The sequence below is a fragment of the Pseudorca crassidens genome, chromosome 13 (assembly GCF_039906515.1).
Source record: "Pseudorca crassidens isolate mPseCra1 chromosome 13, mPseCra1.hap1, whole genome shotgun sequence".
In the NCBI taxonomy this organism is placed as follows: domain Eukaryota; kingdom Metazoa; phylum Chordata; class Mammalia; order Artiodactyla; family Delphinidae; genus Pseudorca; species Pseudorca crassidens.
This window is the reverse complement of record NC_090308.1, coordinates 26,430,670-26,447,961: the sequence shown is the minus strand read 5'-3', so window position 1 is coordinate 26,447,961 and position 17,292 is coordinate 26,430,670. Positions and strand designations below refer to the sequence as shown.

At 43.5% G+C, this 17,292-nt stretch overlaps 1 protein-coding gene across 3 annotated transcripts in view; it reads right to left on the bottom strand.

Annotated features, from left to right (window-relative positions):
• MAP3K5 (mitogen-activated protein kinase kinase kinase 5) overlaps positions 1-16,964 on the bottom strand; it is a 215,933-nt gene extending 198,969 nt beyond the window's left edge. Inside the window, exon 1 of one of the 3 annotated variants that reach the window (XM_067701965.1) lies at positions 16,906-16,964. Coding sequence is in view for 2 of the 3 variants with exons in the window: in XM_067701964.1 (XP_067558065.1) it covers positions 15,156-15,579 (424 nt within the window). In the remaining variant the exon portion in view is untranslated. Of the gene's footprint in view, positions 1-15,155; positions 16,017-16,905 lie in introns of those variants that run through there. The other 2 variants (XM_067701964.1, XM_067701966.1) reach the window with 2 other exon arrangements.
• Positions 16,965-17,292: the final 328 nt, after the last annotated feature.

Here is a 17,292-nt window from a genome sequence, read left to right as displayed (position 1 = left end):
GGCCCAGCCGCTCCGCAGCTTGTGGGATCTTCCCGGACTGGGGCACGAACCCGTGTCCCCTGCATCGGCAGATGGACTCTCAACCACTGTGCCACCAGGGAAGCCCCTACTCTATCTTTATAGCTGGTCTCCTGCACTGGACTGTGAGCCCCTCAACAGAAGGGTTGATTTTCACTGAATTCAGTAAGTGCGGCCACTTCATGATCAAGCACAGATCTATAGGTCAAGTACAGATACAGAAGACCTGGGGGATGTCAAGATCCATAAAATGTGATCTTTGCCACCTAGGAACTTCACTCACACTTAAGTAGAAAAGACAGATATCAAAATCAATTCATAAACACCACTAAGGGAAAATGCAATATTCATTCATTCAATCCATCAATACGTATCAGGTGCCTATTAAGTGCCAAGCACTGTATTAGGTACTAGAGATGCAGGATAAACAAGACAGACAAGGAAAAGAGACATGGAATTATACTTTAACGATCCTTTATAGTACCCGAAACTGCTTCTTCTATGTCAGACCTTTCTAACAAAGGATTTCTCATTACCCTCTAACATTGGACTTGACTTCTTCGGTTGTTCCTTCTTAGTCATTTCCCATATGATGCAACACTTACAGAGTGACAGGTTTTCTTTATATACTCCAAAGAATCAAGTAAACAAATTAAGATGTAGTTAATAGTTCTTAAGAGATTATTTTAAGAGGTAACAGATAGACTAACATAAACATCAATAAAAAATTACACAGATCTTAAAGAAGGGCTAAAAAATAGAAAGTTAAAGAGTTCCATGATTATTCTTAGCTTAAATAAAAAAGAATGCTAAGCTCCAGCTCATAAATAACTATGCAATATGCTGGATTTAGGAAGGAATTTCCCTGGTGACCACATATTATAGCTCAAATATTGGGCAATACTTTCTTCTGTGGTTAAAGCAGACAATTAAAAGACTTGAGAAGGTAATTCTCATAGACTAAATATAAAGTCATCAGAAGCTCATAGGCCAGTTCAAGTCTTAGGTGGAGCTTTCACAATTTAGACCAGGTAACTGAAAACTGAAAGCAGATTAGGGCCTTGGATTCTCCAATCATAGCTTTTTTTTTTCCTCCTTTAATGCTCTTAGAAAATCGTCTCAAATTAAGTTGGCTTATCCTCTGGCACAGAACTCTGTTTAGGGAACATGCTCTTACTCCCCTGGCAAAGAAATAAAGGAGAACCAACCCAAAAAAGTGGAATTTGAAAACAGAAAAATCAGGGCTGCTTCATACATCTGTCTCTGCAAACTTATTCCAACATGTCTAATGATATTTTCATAGGAAAGCACAAACCTATTAAATAGTGGTGGTCTGGGAAAATGAAGGCACGACAACACATAAATATCATAGTACAATTTTGTTCAAAATTCCCAAGCAGTGTCACAACACAGTGGCAATGGCTTTTGTGTGAACAAACTTGCTGCTAAGGATGGTGTCTAGTCCCTCTTGGGCTATTCCAAGATTAACAATGAATGGAAAGAGGTAATAAGAAGAAGATACCAGCCTTGGATAATCAAGAGATTATCAATCACGAAGAATGTTCACTATATATTTAACAAGATGAAACCTGCTTCTTTAATAAAATAGAGTTTTATTAAACGCAGAGTCCTGAGCTCTGAGCAGCTTGGAAATTGTGAAGTAGCAATTTTCCATTACTTATCTCCCTTTCACCAAACAGTGAAAATATGATTCAATGTTGGAGGCAAACCAGAGAGATAGAGCAATATCTTAACTTTGGTTCCAAGTGTATAAGAGATTTGGCTGACACAGAAAAGTGTCACTCTCGTGCTATCAAGGTTTTACCTTCTCCGAGATTTCATAAATGGGCACCGAACGACAGTTATAAATGTAACCATAAAACTACACAGAGGTTACTTGAGCTCAGTCACCTACAATTCTTGTCTGCCTTTTTTCTGACTTCTGTTGCCTTAAACAAAGAATCGAGAACAGGATTCTGTCTGGACTTTTAAACTTTCTGTAAATCCAAGCAAACCAAGCCTTAACCCTGTCATTAATGAACGCTAATGAATATTTACATGTTAGCAGCTTGGAAACGCTCCTGCAATTTACTTCTTCACTAGTCCATCTTTGCATCTAACTCATTTCTTCAAAAGAACCTTAAAAAGTGAGATTTGGAAACATACTATGTTCGTGATAAATATGAACTTTTGTCACTTATACCTTGGTGTGACATAAATCAATCCAAATAAAAACTTATGACCAAGTGCATCACTCATTTGAATACATGCTATATGGACCAGGAAACACTAACAAAGTACTCCTGGAAATTAAATGTTAAGTCAAAAGCAGAGCTGACTGTGCAAAGATTTCATAATGCTGACAACCCTTAATTTTAGACATTGGAAACAACACAAATGCAGATTTGCAGGTTGACACTAGTAAACACAGCAGGATCAGTCCTTGGGTAACCCACTCATGTGGCATATTTAATGATCAAATAAATGTTCTACACTACTGAGTTATAAAGGAAAGAAGAGTCTAGGACTCTATTAAGAGTCTAGGCTAGCATTTCCTTTCCAACTTTATTTCAGATTTACCAACTGCCAAGTGTACTTTAAGCCCGTAAACTATTGGCAGCACTAAGTTGCTGGGCAAGAAAAGTTAGGCCAACTATTGTCGTAACTCACGTGCAAGCTACAGCATTGTTCTCGAATTTCACTAGATCAAGCCAAGCAACTTACACCCCAACTCTGTTTTGCAACACACACACACACACACACACACACACACACAGATACATTAGGTTTTAAAGCCAGACTCTGCCACTCTACATAGTCTAGAAATCTTTTCTTACACTGAGTGTATATAAATAGTAAACAGTAAACTGACCAAGAGTTAGTTTTTTTTTTTTTTTTTGCTGTACGCGGGCCTCTCACTGTTGTGGCCTCCCCCGTTGTGGAGCACAGGCTCCGGACGCGCAGGCTCAGCGGCCATGGCTCACGGGCCCAGCCGCTCCGCGGCATGTGGGATCTTCCCGGACCGGGGCACAAACCCGTGTCCCCTGCATCGGCAGGCGGACTCTCAACCACTGTGCCACCAGGGAAGCCCCCAAGAGTTAGTTTTGAAAAGCTAAAATCCGACTATCTAGATCCAAAGATCTGAATTTTCACTGGATCAACCAAAGCTAGTTTCCCAAGACCAATTCCTAAAAATCTAGAAATTGTCTTGGTAGAACTAACATACATCAACTGTATGTATGTGACTCAAAAATAATTAGAGGACTTCCCTGGTGGTGCAGTGGTTAAGAATCCGCCTGCCAAGGCAGGGGACACAGGTCCAAGCCCTGGTCTGGGAAGATCCCACATGCCATGGAGCAACTAAGCCGTGCACCACAACTACTGAGGCTGTGAGCCACAACTACTGAGCCCGCGTGCCTAGAGCCCATGCTCTGAAACAAGAGAAGCCACTGCAATGAGAAGCCTGCGCACCGCAACTAAAGAAAGCCCACATGCAGCATCGAAGACCCAACGCAGACAAAAATAAATAAATAAATATATAAATAAACATTAAAAAAAGAATTAGAAAGGTTACATAAAGTGTACATTCATAATGTTGCTTAGAAAGTTCAAAGGTCACCCAGATTTCAACCTTAGTCATTTTTATGTATACCATAACACAGATCTGGTTCTGCAAGCATCAACAAGGTATCTAATACGTGTCTGCCATTTAGATTCCATTCTCTAAATGGAATTTTGTTTGTTTGTTTACTATCTTCATTCTTGCCCAGCCACTCAGTAACTTGGCATTCAAGCTGACTATTTTCTGTCAACCAAGGACCATACATAGGCCCCAGGCATTATCAACAAGCAAGTAACACAATTTTATCATGGACTATATGCCTAAGGAATCCTAAACTGATACTACATTGTTGGCATGTTGCAATTACCTAAAATAGCCTCAATTTTTTTCACAAACTGAAAGGATTAATACAAGAGAATTTAAATACAGATCAAATTCCACTACTGTAGAAACAGTATATAAGAAAAAAGATTCTAAGTCTCAAGTAATAGCTCCACTTGTTTCTATGAGTCATTATATAAAAAAATTCTTCCTTGAAGTCAATTTAATAGATTTTGTCAAAATTTATAAAAGACCTTAAAGGTTTTTAATAAAATCTGGGTATTTATTTAAATAATTTTGGAACATGATACTGATTTCATATAAAAATAAAGTGAAGAGCCTAACGCGTAGTTTACAGGTGTGTAAGATTATTATTTTCAATGCATTTTCACATCTGTTATAGCAGTAATGAACATTGTTCTCATGTGTCCAGTTTAATGAAATCATCCATATTGTGAAGTCCTTAAAAAAATTTCCTTGGATGTTTCACTTATTCACTACTTAGAGCATCACCTTGCATGTGGTAGGCTCCCAATAATTATTTATTAAATTGTTGAATTCAATGGGCAGACTGTAAGACCATAAAAGGCAGAAATTGCACTCTTAACATAATTCTGTGCAGACCTTAGGAAGAAATCTTGCAGATTTTAAGTAGTCAACAAATGTCTACTGATGAGAAGACTGTAATTTAAATGTTCTCAAACAGAAGATTTATTTCTAGCAGACGGGAGAGCATAATTATAAATGAACAGATTCTGGGATCAGACAGTCTTAGGTTCAAAACTTGGTTCTACCAAGTGGCACTGGGAAAGTGGATAACTCTGCAGGGTCTCAGTTTCCCCATGTGTGAAACTGATCCACTGGTATTATCTGCCTCATAAAGACTGAATAAGTTCAGGCATGTAGAGTGACTGGCACGGCACCTGGCACTCAGTAACACATGGTGTTCATTTGCGTATGACTTGCCTTAAATTACAAGATCAAAGTAACATATTTGGTGTGTGGAGTCTTAGAGCAATTTGCCAGCCCTCTAAAATATTATATGCATTTTTTCCCTCCAAAAAATAAACCTGTTTGGAGTGATCTAGACTACTGAAGTTCCTGTTAGTAATGATGATTTCCTAGTATATGAATGAAGCTGGGTTTGCAGACACTGCAAGCAACACACTGGTGTATTTCTGACTTGTTTCTGGTCAAGGCACCCTCTGGGAACTATCTGATTTAAAAAAAAAAAAAAGCACCTTTGACTGTCTTTCTAGTGATAAAACCATTTTATAATGCTTTTGGGATAAACGTTAAGTTGTATAAAACTGATAGTAATGCAAATAATACTTGTCCACAGCGATACAAATGAATATTGTTTGGTAGAGATACAATTGATTTCCACCTTATAGAATAGATGACTCCAACATTTATACTTATAGACTTGCCTTACAAGAACACTCTATGACATAAATCACAGCAAGATCCTTTTTGACCCACCTCCTAGAGAAATGGAAATAAAATCAAAAATAAACAAATGGGACCTAATGAAACTTAAAGGCTTTTGCACAGCAAAGGAAACCATAAACAACACCAAAAGACAACCCTCAGAATGGGAGAAAATGAAGCAACTGACAAAGGATTAATCTCCAAAATTTACAAGCAGCTCATGCAGTTCAATAACAAAAAAACAAGCAACCCAATCCAAAAATGGGCAGAAGACCTAAACAGACATTTCTCCAAAGAAGATATACAGATTGCCAACAAACACATGAAAGAATGCTCGACATCATTAATCATTAGAGAAATGCAAATCAAAACTACAGTGAGATATCACCTCACGCCGGTCAGAATGGCCATCATCAAAAAATCTAGAGACAATAAATGCTGGAGAGGGTGTGGAGAAAAGGGAACACTCTTGCACTGTTGGTGGGAATGTAAATTGATATAGCCACTATGGAGAACAGTATGGAGATTCCTTAAAATACTAAAAATAGAACTACCATACGACCCAGCAATCCCACTACTGGGCATATACCCTGAGAAAACCATAATTCAAAAAGAGTCATGTACCAAAATGTTCATTGCAGCTCTGTTTACAATAGCCAGGACATGGAAGCAATTTAAGTGTCCATCAACAGATGAATGGATAAAGAAGATGTGGCACATATATACAATGGAATATTACTCAACCGTAAAAAGAAACAAAATTGAGTTACTTGTAGTGAGGTGGATGGACCTGGAGTCTGTCATACAGAGTGAAGTAAGTCAGAAAGAGAAAAACAAATACCATATGCTAACACATATATATGGAATCTAAAAAAAAAAAAATGTCATGAAGAGCCTAGGGTTAGGACAGGAATAAAGACACAGGCCTACTAGAGCATGAACTTGAGGATATGGGGAGGGGGAAGGGTAAGCTGTGACAAAGTGAGAGAGAGGCATGGACATATATACACTACCAAACATAGGGTGGATAGCTAGTGGGAAGCAGCCGCATGGCACAGGGAGATCAGCTAGGGGGTTTGTGACCACCTAGAGGGGTGGGATAGGGAGGGTGAGAGGGAGGGAGATGCAAGAGGGAAGAGATATGGGAACATATGTATATGTATAACTGATTCACTTTGTTGTAAAGCAGAAACTAACACACCATTGTAAAGCAATTATACTCCAATAAAGATGTTAAAAAAAAAAAAAAAAGAATTGCCTTACAGTACATTAGCAGTTTGGCATCTATCAGCAATTTCATTGCAGCATTCCTGATTGTGTGCGTGCGCGTGTGTGTGTGTGTATGTGTGTGTAGTATCTGCTCTTCAAATTATCCTTTGAACCAATTTTATTATCTTACTGGTTTTTTCATGGTTTTCTCTGTAGTATACTGGGGAAAAGCCTGGATTATTTGGGATTCAGAAGAGGTGAGTACGACTTCCTACTCAACCAGTCGATTTATTCTGGCCAAGTCAAATACCCTTCTCCAAGGAGGAGTTGCCTCAACTGTGAAAGACAGAGGACTACACTGCCACATCTATTTGTTTTCTGAAGCAAGTAAGATAATCAAAAGAGGACTCCATTGCATAGAACAATATACATTTACATTATCATTCTGATTTCGCCACATAAAATCACCTACGCCCCAGTGTGACCCAACTATAAACTGGAAAACACCTAGTTGGAGGTAAAAGCCGCTGTGGCCCCTGGACGGCAGGAATCACACTCCTGGTCCTGGGTTGCCTTGGCTCTAAGCTGATACTTGTCACAATGAACTTATTAGAAAACTTGAATGTGATATCAAGAGGTATTTGACATGTAATAGCCTGGGTTTCCTTAATTCTTTGGGGATGATTTTTAAATAAGAAATAGGGGTAACTTAGATTTTGAAAGGAGAGAGAATTCTCTGGCTTAGGCAAATACCTGGTTTCATATGGTTTGGAGTCAGTGGTCAGATGGCCTGACATCCACTGATAATTCACTAGAGTAGTTCTCCTCCATGTTTCCGTTTCTTAAGAGTTCTTAGAAGAGACTAAAAGTATTGGAAAATACTAATGTAATTGGTCACAACCTCTTTTAAAGCCTTGCTGTACAAAGAAATATAACTTCCTTCCTGCATGAATCATATACCAAAGGCAATTGCTTTGCCCATTGTTGATTACCTACTGTAACAGAAATGGTTTGCTTGTGGAATGTTTACTGTTACCTTGTGCAACTTCTGAAGCATTCAAGTTACACAGATCCGCTCTGCTAGGATTTTCAGTAGAAGACACTGTTAACATTTAAATTTTTTCTCCTCTCTTCTGTGTCCCCCTAAGAAAACTGCCACAATGTAGCCTGGGTTCTGTATCTTTTAGTTTTTATGTTTTCTTTTGGAAAAAAACAAAATTACAAAATAAAAAACATAAGATGTAAGTACTCACTTTCCAACTTTTTTGGAATAATTAGACAAGACTTTAAAAATCAGCTTTGTCTCATAGCGTCTCTCCTTCGCCAATAATCTGACACATATTTTGATGAGTTTTTTTTTTTAATAAATAAAGTTATTTATTTATTTATTTTTGGCCACGTTGGGTCTTTGTTACTGTGCGCACATTTTCTCTAGTTGCAGCGAGCGGGGGCTACCCTTTGTTGCTGTGCGCAGGCTTCTCATTGCAGTGGCTTCTCCTGTTGCGGAGCACGGGCCCTAGGTGCGCGGGCTTCAGTAGTTGCCGCATGTGGGCTCAGTAGTTGTGGCTCACGGGCTCTAGAGCACAGGCTCAGCAGCTGTGGCGCACGGGCCCAGCTGCTCTGCAGCACGTGGGATCCTCCCAGACCAGGGCTCGAACCGGTAACCCCTGCATTGGCAGGCGGATTCTCAACTATTGCGCCACCAGGGAAGCCCTTGATGAGTTTCTTAAGTCAACATCTCCAGCCAGAGATAAAAGCCAATATATTAAAGCAATGAAAGAAGTCAACATATTAGAATCACCAGTGGATTTTAAAATAAATTATAATTTTGCTTTGCTTTCCTATTTTTCTTTTATGACACTAATAAAATTTGCAAATCTAATTTTGCTCCCTGAAAATAAGGGGTAGCTTTCTTAAACAGCCAGTTTCCCCACATATCTATATCCAGTTTATGGGACAGTGAGGCTGTTTTCTCAAGATATACCTTTCCCAAGGCTGTTGGTTACCGGTTTCTTCCTGATACTCACACAGCTGTAGTTCCTGCAACACTGCCCACTCCCACCTCATTTACTATAGTCTCAACTCTCACCTTGCCTCAGGCAGAGCGGAGTGCTGTTTGAAGGGTCCGCTTAGGGCAACTACTTGCAAAGCAAAACCAGTTGGTACCTGTTGGTGGAAACTTGCACATTCACTGGGCTTTGTGCTTGTCAACCTCCCACTGCTCCACAAAGAAGCAGTGAACCAATTTTATCCCGCAAACCAGAAACAGGAACTGAACGGGCCTCTAACCAGGCCTCCAAAACAGGAAGCAAGGGACAGTCCCTGCAGCCACCAGAGGGGAACTGACTTGTAGCAGAGAACTCCCAGAAGGCTGGCACCAGCCACGGCCACTGGTGAGACAAGGCCAAGTTGTGAGCCTATAATTAGGCTTCACCTAGAGGTGGAACCAACTTGAACTATCAACTGATGAACATACGAAGCAGACAAAAGGCAACCAAACTGAAACAAGAAACCAGGATCCCAGGAGCCTGGGAAGCAGGACCAGTGGGGACAAGCTGCAGTTGACTATCTGGGATGAGAAATGGGTGCTCTAAAAACAAATGTTATTTTTGTGCTTTGGAGTTTTGTTTTTCGTTTTGCTTTTTTCCAATTTTCTAGTAAAGCTCTTTTTGGAAAATTTTAACTTTGCCTCCAAGAAAGCAAGAGGAAGCACAGTGTTCTGAGCTCACAGGAGGCAGGCAATGATATGCCAGCAAAAAGTCAACAACCCAGAGAAAAACCATGAGTGGGCCTCTACTGGGATATTTTTTTAATCCCTTCCTAAACTAGACTTTTTCTTTATGAGTTTGCCTATGTTTGCTCTTTTGATAATTTTGCTAAGGCTTGTTTCTTGGGTGAAGAAGCAGTGATGAGGTAGGAAGGGGCTATAAGGTGGTTTAGACTAGAGGTTCTCAAACACTGCTCTGTTAATTGGCACGATAAAGTTTTCATCCATCATGGTGAAATGGGAAAAAGAATAATAAATAATGCGTTTTTCCACACATTTACTGTATGCAAAAAGCTATTATTTAAGGTTATGCCTTCCCTAATTCAACATAAAAAAATGTGTTTTCTTTTTAAGAAGTCATGGCAGTAGCTGGCTGGTTGTCAAGTTTTCTTTTTCTCTCTTTATAATACACTTACCTGGGAAGATAAAATGTTGACAAACTCATGTCAGTCTTCAATTTTTTTAAACCGGTTCATGGGAACCAATATTTAGGAAATACTGACGCCACCCAAGTATACTTCTCCCTCCAAGTATATGAGACAGTATATAAGAAAGCCTCACTGGAGTTAAAAGTAGAAAATGCAGAAGTGGGCTGGAAGATTCTCAGGAACTTCTCAGTCTGAGATAGACAGGAGACAAAGGTTATGTTTGCTTTTGTTTTGTTATCAAATAAGACTGGAAGTCCTAAGGAGCTGTGCTGGAAGCAAGTGGAACCAAACCCAGAAAGTTCAGATGCCTGTCCAGTGACATGGCCCAAATGGGTGACTTTTATCACAAACCCAAGTAAGGCGGGAACACTATAGAGATGAAAATATAAAGGCTAAGTTCTTAAAATTTCAGCCTCCATGTGTTTCCTTCCTGTTACCCACTGTTGCTAACGGGTGAAAGGCTGAGTAAGAGATTGCAATACAGAGAGCCTGCCTAAGAGAAAGGCCAGGAGAAGTTCTGGCTAGGGGCAAGGAAAGGGGAAGCAGGCAGCCATCCACTCCTGAGCCCCCCGAGAGGGAGTGAGGTGGCCTTGAGCAGAGCACTGTCCCTGGGTCTTACATCAGCTGGAAGTCAAGCCCCATAAATAGGTTTGGAGGGGACGAAGGTGAAAGTGTTTACGGATCCCCTGCCGTATCACTTCCTCCTTCGCTGAGCATCCTTCCTCCTCAGTCCCTGCCCAGGCTTCCTCCTCTCCCTAAAGCCACCCAATCCTTCCTTTGTCCCCTGCCTCAGCAGAGCCCCTCTTCTCAACACCACCAATCCAAAGTGATGCTCGTACATCCAGCCAGGATGCTACCAGAAGCTAGATGAACGCAAAAGTTCCTGATTCTAGCACAGGGAAAGATGTATTCAAAGTCCCAGTTTCAGGACTTCCCTGGTGGCGCAGTGGTTAAGAATCTGCTTGCCAATGCAGGAGACACGGGTTCGAGCCCTGGTCTGGGAAGATCCCACATGCTGTGGAGCAACTAAGCCCGTGCGCCACAACTACTGAGCCTGAGCTCTAGAGCCCGTGAGCCACAACTACTGCACCCTCGTGCCACAACTACTGAAGCCCACGTGCCTAGAGCCTGTGCTCCGCAACAAGAGAAGCCACCGCAATGAGAAGCCCGCGCACCACAACGAAGAGTAGTCCCGCTCACCACAACCAGAGAAAGCCCACGCGCAGCAACGAAGACCCAACGCAGCCAAAAATAAGTTAAATAATTAATTGTTTAAAAAAGTCCCAGTTTTAGGTTGGCAGGAACATAATTTCCTGAATGTTTAAACAGATAAATGGGGTTCACACTTCAAGTACACTGAATTAACAAGGCTTCTTATAGTCTAGTCCCAAATTTAACCACCATCTATAATACTATTTCTAAGAAAAAGTGTGCTCCTGGATCTAAGCAGCAACCTTGAATCATTTAGCCTGAATGATTTATGGTTCAGTTTATGGTTCAGATTTATGGTTCAGTTTTTCCATAAGCAAAGCAGGGGAATAACAAAGCCTATACCAGCCATACTTCACAAAACTAATGTTCATTTTTTTAAAAATGTTGAGACCCTGCCAGTTGGGGTCTGTCTACCTGAATGGAATAGTTCTGCATCACTAACATCTGTATCGCTGACATATCTTAGCTTTCACAGAAATTTACTGCCTGCAATGCAGGGAGCTGGGAAGGGGTGTTGTTAGCCTGGCAACTGCCATCTCTGAGTGACAGTATTGTATGTGTAAGTACAATGAATTTTCATAAAATCTTTGATAGAACATTAGTTTCCTCTCAGAACGGGAATGAAAGAGAGAATGACAAGTGTAGTCAAAGAACAAACTCGATTACAGTTGAACGATAATCAAATAGGGAAAAATCAGTGAAAACCTTTAACTGCAATCTATCCTTTAGAAAGATACCAGTACACAAAGATAGCAGAAGCTTCTAAAAATGTAACCAAGCTTTAAGTTCTTATTCATTCCATTAAGCTGAGCTGTTCGAACACCAACATTCCCTTTGAAATGTTGAGGCCCTTGTTAAGTCCCTCTTGCTTACCATTCTATTGCAGATTGGGGTCACCTCTGAACCCCACTCCCCAGTTTGATTCTAGAGGCTATTTCCTGGAAGCCCAAGGCATTCCGTGTAGACCCTCACAACCAGGACATGAATCTGCGCTTCTCACGGACCCTGATCTCCTGGAGGTGGCAACATGCTAGATATTAATACAAGCAGTTCATTCATCTCTGTGGACTGAAGTGATTCATTTTTTAATCAATACTGTCACAATTTTAAGGTTCAGAATTTGAGGGCTGGAAGGAATCTTAGAACCCAATTATTACAACCCTTCTCTGAGATTTTAAATTACTTGCTCCAAATTAGAGAAGAACCAGGACCAGATCTAGATGTTGAAACTCTTGTTCCAATGCTCTGTCCCCGCACACCCTGCTGCCTTCCCTTTTCAAACTCACAGGATTACATGAGGGAATCTTAGAAATTTTCTTCAATCTCCCCCTCTACTTCCATCCTTGGTCAGTTTTATAGGCCGCTGAAGGAGACAAAGGGCCTCACTCACAATTATGTGGTCCAGAGCAGAGCCAGGATGAAAACTCAGATGGAACTTGAGGGATGATGTTCTTCCCACTATATCATAATGGTTCAACTTTCGAGCGGAGGTAGTGGATGTAGAGCAATGGTCAGCATGGGGCCAAAACCTTGCCAGGCCTGTTTTTGTAAGGCCTGCAAGCTAAGATTGGTTTTTCCATTTTTAAATGGTTGGGGGAAGAACATCAAAAAAGAATAATACTTTGTGAATTACATGAAATTTAAATTTCAGTGTCCATTAACAAAGTTTTACTGGAATACAGCCACGATGATTTGTTTAGGTCCTCCTGAGTAATACCTGCAGAGTTGAGGAGTTGTGAGAGACACCTCCTGCAAAGTCTAAAATGTTTATGCCATCTGGCCCTTTACAGAAAAATCTGCTGAACCCTGGTAGAGGACGAGCAAGCACTCTCTTAGAAATCAGAAGTCAAGTTCTACTACTATCTAACTTGGCCGCCCTCAATTTAGAAAAACAAAGGGTTTGGACAAAACTGATACCATCCTTATTCGGTCACATCTTCAACATCTTCATGCTGAATGAGGAAGCTCAGAGATCATGTCACAGGCAGGGGTGAAACTGGGGCCTGCCCAGGTTGAACAAAGCAGTGGGATGGGACAGAGCTGGCCCGGAAACACTGGTTTTCCTAGAGCGTGTCCTCCTCCCCACTATTCCACATTGCACCAAGATGGCTCATAAGGTCCCTGCCAGCTCTCTGCCACATGAGTTTGATGCTTCCCTCTCTTGATTCTGAGAGTAAATTAGCCCAGCTAAATGCAGATAGCAAGGGCGAAGCCGGACTTTTTAGAATCAGGCACCCAAAGTGAAATCCTCCATTAACCAGTTGTTACCTATGACCTTGGGCCAGTGATGGACCCCTTGGTTTTCTCATCTAAGAAGGATGCTAAGTACTTTCTTCACAGGCTTGTTTGGAGGATTAAATGAGATACATTTCAAATGTCTGGTCCCTTCTAATCTTTCTCTCTCCCTTTCCCAGAGACAGTATTTGGAGAATAAACAGTACGTGAGCCTTGTTAGGAAACTCTTGCAAATTAGCTTAGAATTTAAGATTACTTTTATAAAAAATACCCAATCTATCAATGCAATAAAAACAGACTTATTATTTCACTGGGTGTTTTCCTCACATACCTTTCAGTTCTTTGAAACTTCTTCTAAATTATAATCCAAAAATAAAAGTGCTGTAATTTTTAGAAAAGTTATATTTCTTGTTTAGAAAAGCAAGCCACACAAAGAACCAATCTAAAATATATTATACTCATGTCCAGTTATGAAGACCAAGACTGTAAAATACACCCGAACCAAAGTCCTAGTTTATTTAGTCTGGCTTCCTTAACATGAAGTTCTTCTTGTTCTTAAAATATTCAGCTTTGGCTGAATTCCAAGACAGACACAAGCCTACTTCAGGTGTTTTGAAAGACTGAAGAGAATTAGAACTGGAAACAAGATTGGATTATAAAACCTTCTATGTGATCACAAATGCAAGAACCTTATTGCTTGAAACCACCATTAAATCAAATTTTATGCCCCCACTTATAAAAAAATAAATATGTATATATCCTCAACATTGGTTGTACAGGGTGCTAAAGGTTAATTTCAATAACATGCTTTCATCCCTAACATTTGCTAACAGATAGCAAATTGCTGCAGTCACTTGAATTGCAGTGACACTTTCTGAAATCTGTAATAGGTTGAAAAGATTTTTTTTTTCATGAATTATTCTAGCAACCACTTTAATGGGCACACTTTAATGGCCAATCTAATCTTAGTTATTAAAATAGCATATCAGTGTTTTAAACAATGTTAAAATTATATACTTTCCAGGGGCTTCCCTGGTGACGCAGTGGTTGAGAGTCCGCCTGCCGATGCAGGGGACACGGGTTTGTGCCCCGGTCCAGGAAGATCCCACGTGCCGCGGAGCAGCTGGGCCCATGAGCCATGGCCGCTGAGCCTGCGCGTCCGGAGCCTGTGCTCCGCAACGGGAGAGGCCACAACAGTGAGAGGCCCGCGTACCACAAAAAACAAAACAAACAAACAAACAAACAAAAAATTATATACTTTCCAGCCCATCAGGGCATATGGAGTAATAAAAAACAGGCCTTGGTTCTTTCACCAAAATCCTAACAAAGATATCATACAAGTTTAGTGTAAATTACAAAGTTGCTTTTGGAAGTAATTACTTGAAACTTCAAACTGGTAAGAGATGGGAAATCAAACCACTAAACTTAAGGTTAAGGGAGCTGGGAAGATCATGACATAACATGCAAATTCATACAGATCCGCTCTGCCTGCAGCTGGCTGAGTGGCAGAAGTCATGATTTCTGTACTCTCAAAAGTACACAGAAAAAATGAGGACATCATCTAAAACAGGCACAGGTATATACAGAAGGAAAATGTGGGCCAAACCTAACAGAACAGAAACCAAAACACTAAATGTAGAAAAGGCTGACTGGGGCAAATATCTCGCAATGCACGAGATCAGAAGTTCTTTAAGAGGACCACACGCACCCCGGGCTCCTGGTGGCTGGGCAGTCAGACTCTCGCACAAATACACTCTCCCCAGAGCTGCGAGAGGCCGCCCGGAGCAGTCACGCAGCGCGGCTCGCTGCCTCTAAGATGGGGCAAGAAGTAAATAAGTAGGAAGCACGATTGCTGCCCAGAAATTGTTTTTTCCTGCCCAGGAAAGAAAACAAAAAACATTTTTCCCCCTGCGGTGGCCTGGGAAAAAGTGAACCCTGACCGCGGCGGATGGGGAAGGGGTTGCACACGCACCTGCATTGTAAAAACGGTCCAACACCGCAGTTTCCCCAAAGTCCAGTTTCCCGAAATGCAGGGTCTCCAGGGTGGCGCCCACCGTCTCGCACGCCTGCCGCAGGCACTGCAGGGCCTCGCTCTCGGCCACCACCAGCTGCCCCTGGCTCGCTTCGTTGATGACATATGCCACCGTGGTCCGTCGGCCTCCTCCGCCACCAGAGTTGCCCCGGCACCGGGTGGCGCTGCTCCCGGGGGTGGCACTGGGACACGCAACACCAGGGGCGGCGGCACTCTCCACGTTCCAGAAGCTGCCCGGTGGCGGCGGCGGCAGCTGGTTCTCCTCGCCCTCGGCGGCCGCCGCCGCTCCTCCCCTCCGGTAGCTGCCGCCCTCGGCCAAGGGTGGCACAGAGAAAGTGATGCCCTCGCCCGCCTCCGCGCTCATCTCTCCTGGCCGGGCTGCAGTGGCGGCGGCGTCCCCCGCCCAGCCGCACCGTCTGGCCAGCCACAGCTCGGGGCTGCTCCGCGCGCGCCGGGCTAAGCAGCTGCCATCCCGTGTCGCGCCGCGCCGCCGCCTTCTCTCCGGCGCCCTCTCCCCCGAAGGGACGCCGCTGCCCGGCGGCGGCTCGCCCCTCCTCGGCGCCTCCGTGGCCGCGCCGCTCGCCCGCTGCAGAGTGTAGAGTACAAGGGGTGGGGAACCGGGTTGAGCGGGAAGAGACAGCGCTTCCTTTTCTTGGCGGGCGGACAAGTCGGCTAGCGAACCTGCGCCGCGGCGCGACTCAAGGGCGCCCCTCTCGGGGTGCGGTGCGCCCTGGCCACCCGGAGTGCGGTCCTGGTTCCTTCCGTGCCGGGCGCTCTGGGAGGGGTCGGGGAGGGTGCCCTCTGGGTGGGGAGCTACCTGGCCAGCACCTCAGAGGCGGGCCGACTCCCTGGACCGCGTCCCGGAACAGCTGCAGCGGCCGCCGAAAGGATCCGCCTTCTTCCTCGGCGGCGGCTCCCCTTCATCTGCTCTGTTTCCTCCTCCTTCCCGTTTCTCTGCCGATCGCCGCGCCCGCTTTGGCACCAGCCTAGCCGCTCCAGTCTCACCGCTCCTTGCAGCAGCTCGCCCAGTCGGCCACCGGCTTCTTGGCCGCCCACTCGTCGCGGCACGGAGAGTCAGGGCCCGCCCCGAAGGAGGGCGCTGCTGGGAAGCTCGAGTCCGGACTAAACCGACTGCGCCGCGGCTCCCGGACCTCAACCCAGCCCCGAGCGCCGCCCGGGGCCAAGGTTCTGCACCGTCACCCACCGGGCCCCCCACCCAAGAAGACCTGGAGTAGGCAAAAGCCCGGAGCGCACGCGACGACAGGATGGCGCAAAAAAAAGTCTCTCTTGCGAATACTCGTGTCTTCAGAGCCAGCGCAGGAGGCATTAGCAGCGTTCCCCTTAGCCAGGGCGCCCCCCTCCGGCCCCAGCCGGCCTCGCTCTGCAGCGCGGTCCGGTAAAGCGTGCGGCGCTGGCAGGACTAGGGCAGCATCTGGAGGCCAGCATTGCGCGGGGGGGGGGGAAGACTTCAACTACAGTCCTGCAGCCGGCCTGAACTGGAGGGTGGTTTACTGGTGACAGTGGCTCTCCGCAAGTGGCAGGCTAAATTTATCGGGTCTGCCCTGGTACTTTTCATTTTCAAATTTTCAATAGCTCTGCTATCATGAATAATTGATTAGCTTCAAGTGCTGAACGGTATAGCGTTCCCATTTGGGTTCTTAAAATTTCCCCCAACATCGCGCATACTTACCTCAGATAGAAAACCGGTTCTATACTGGACTTGGCAACTCGTCATCCGCCAGATGAAAGAGGGAAATTAAGTGATTACTTCTATTTTTTTAAATTGCACCACGGGAGGGCGGGGGGGAATGCCTGAATTGCCTAAGAGCAATCAAAAAGTATCTACTTATTTGGGAAGCAAAAACAGATGTGTAAGTTCTCAGAGAACTCCAAAATGCTATAACTTCAGGAAAACCAGTGAAAGCTGCAGTGAAATAAAGTAACAGGTTTGGGCTTCCCATCTCCAGGAACCGAGATGAATGAGTTTTATGAAAAAGGTTGAAGAATATTGCAAATTACATGCAAGCTAGGGGGAAAAGGAAGGATAAAACAGTTGAGTAGTAAACGGTGAAAAGAA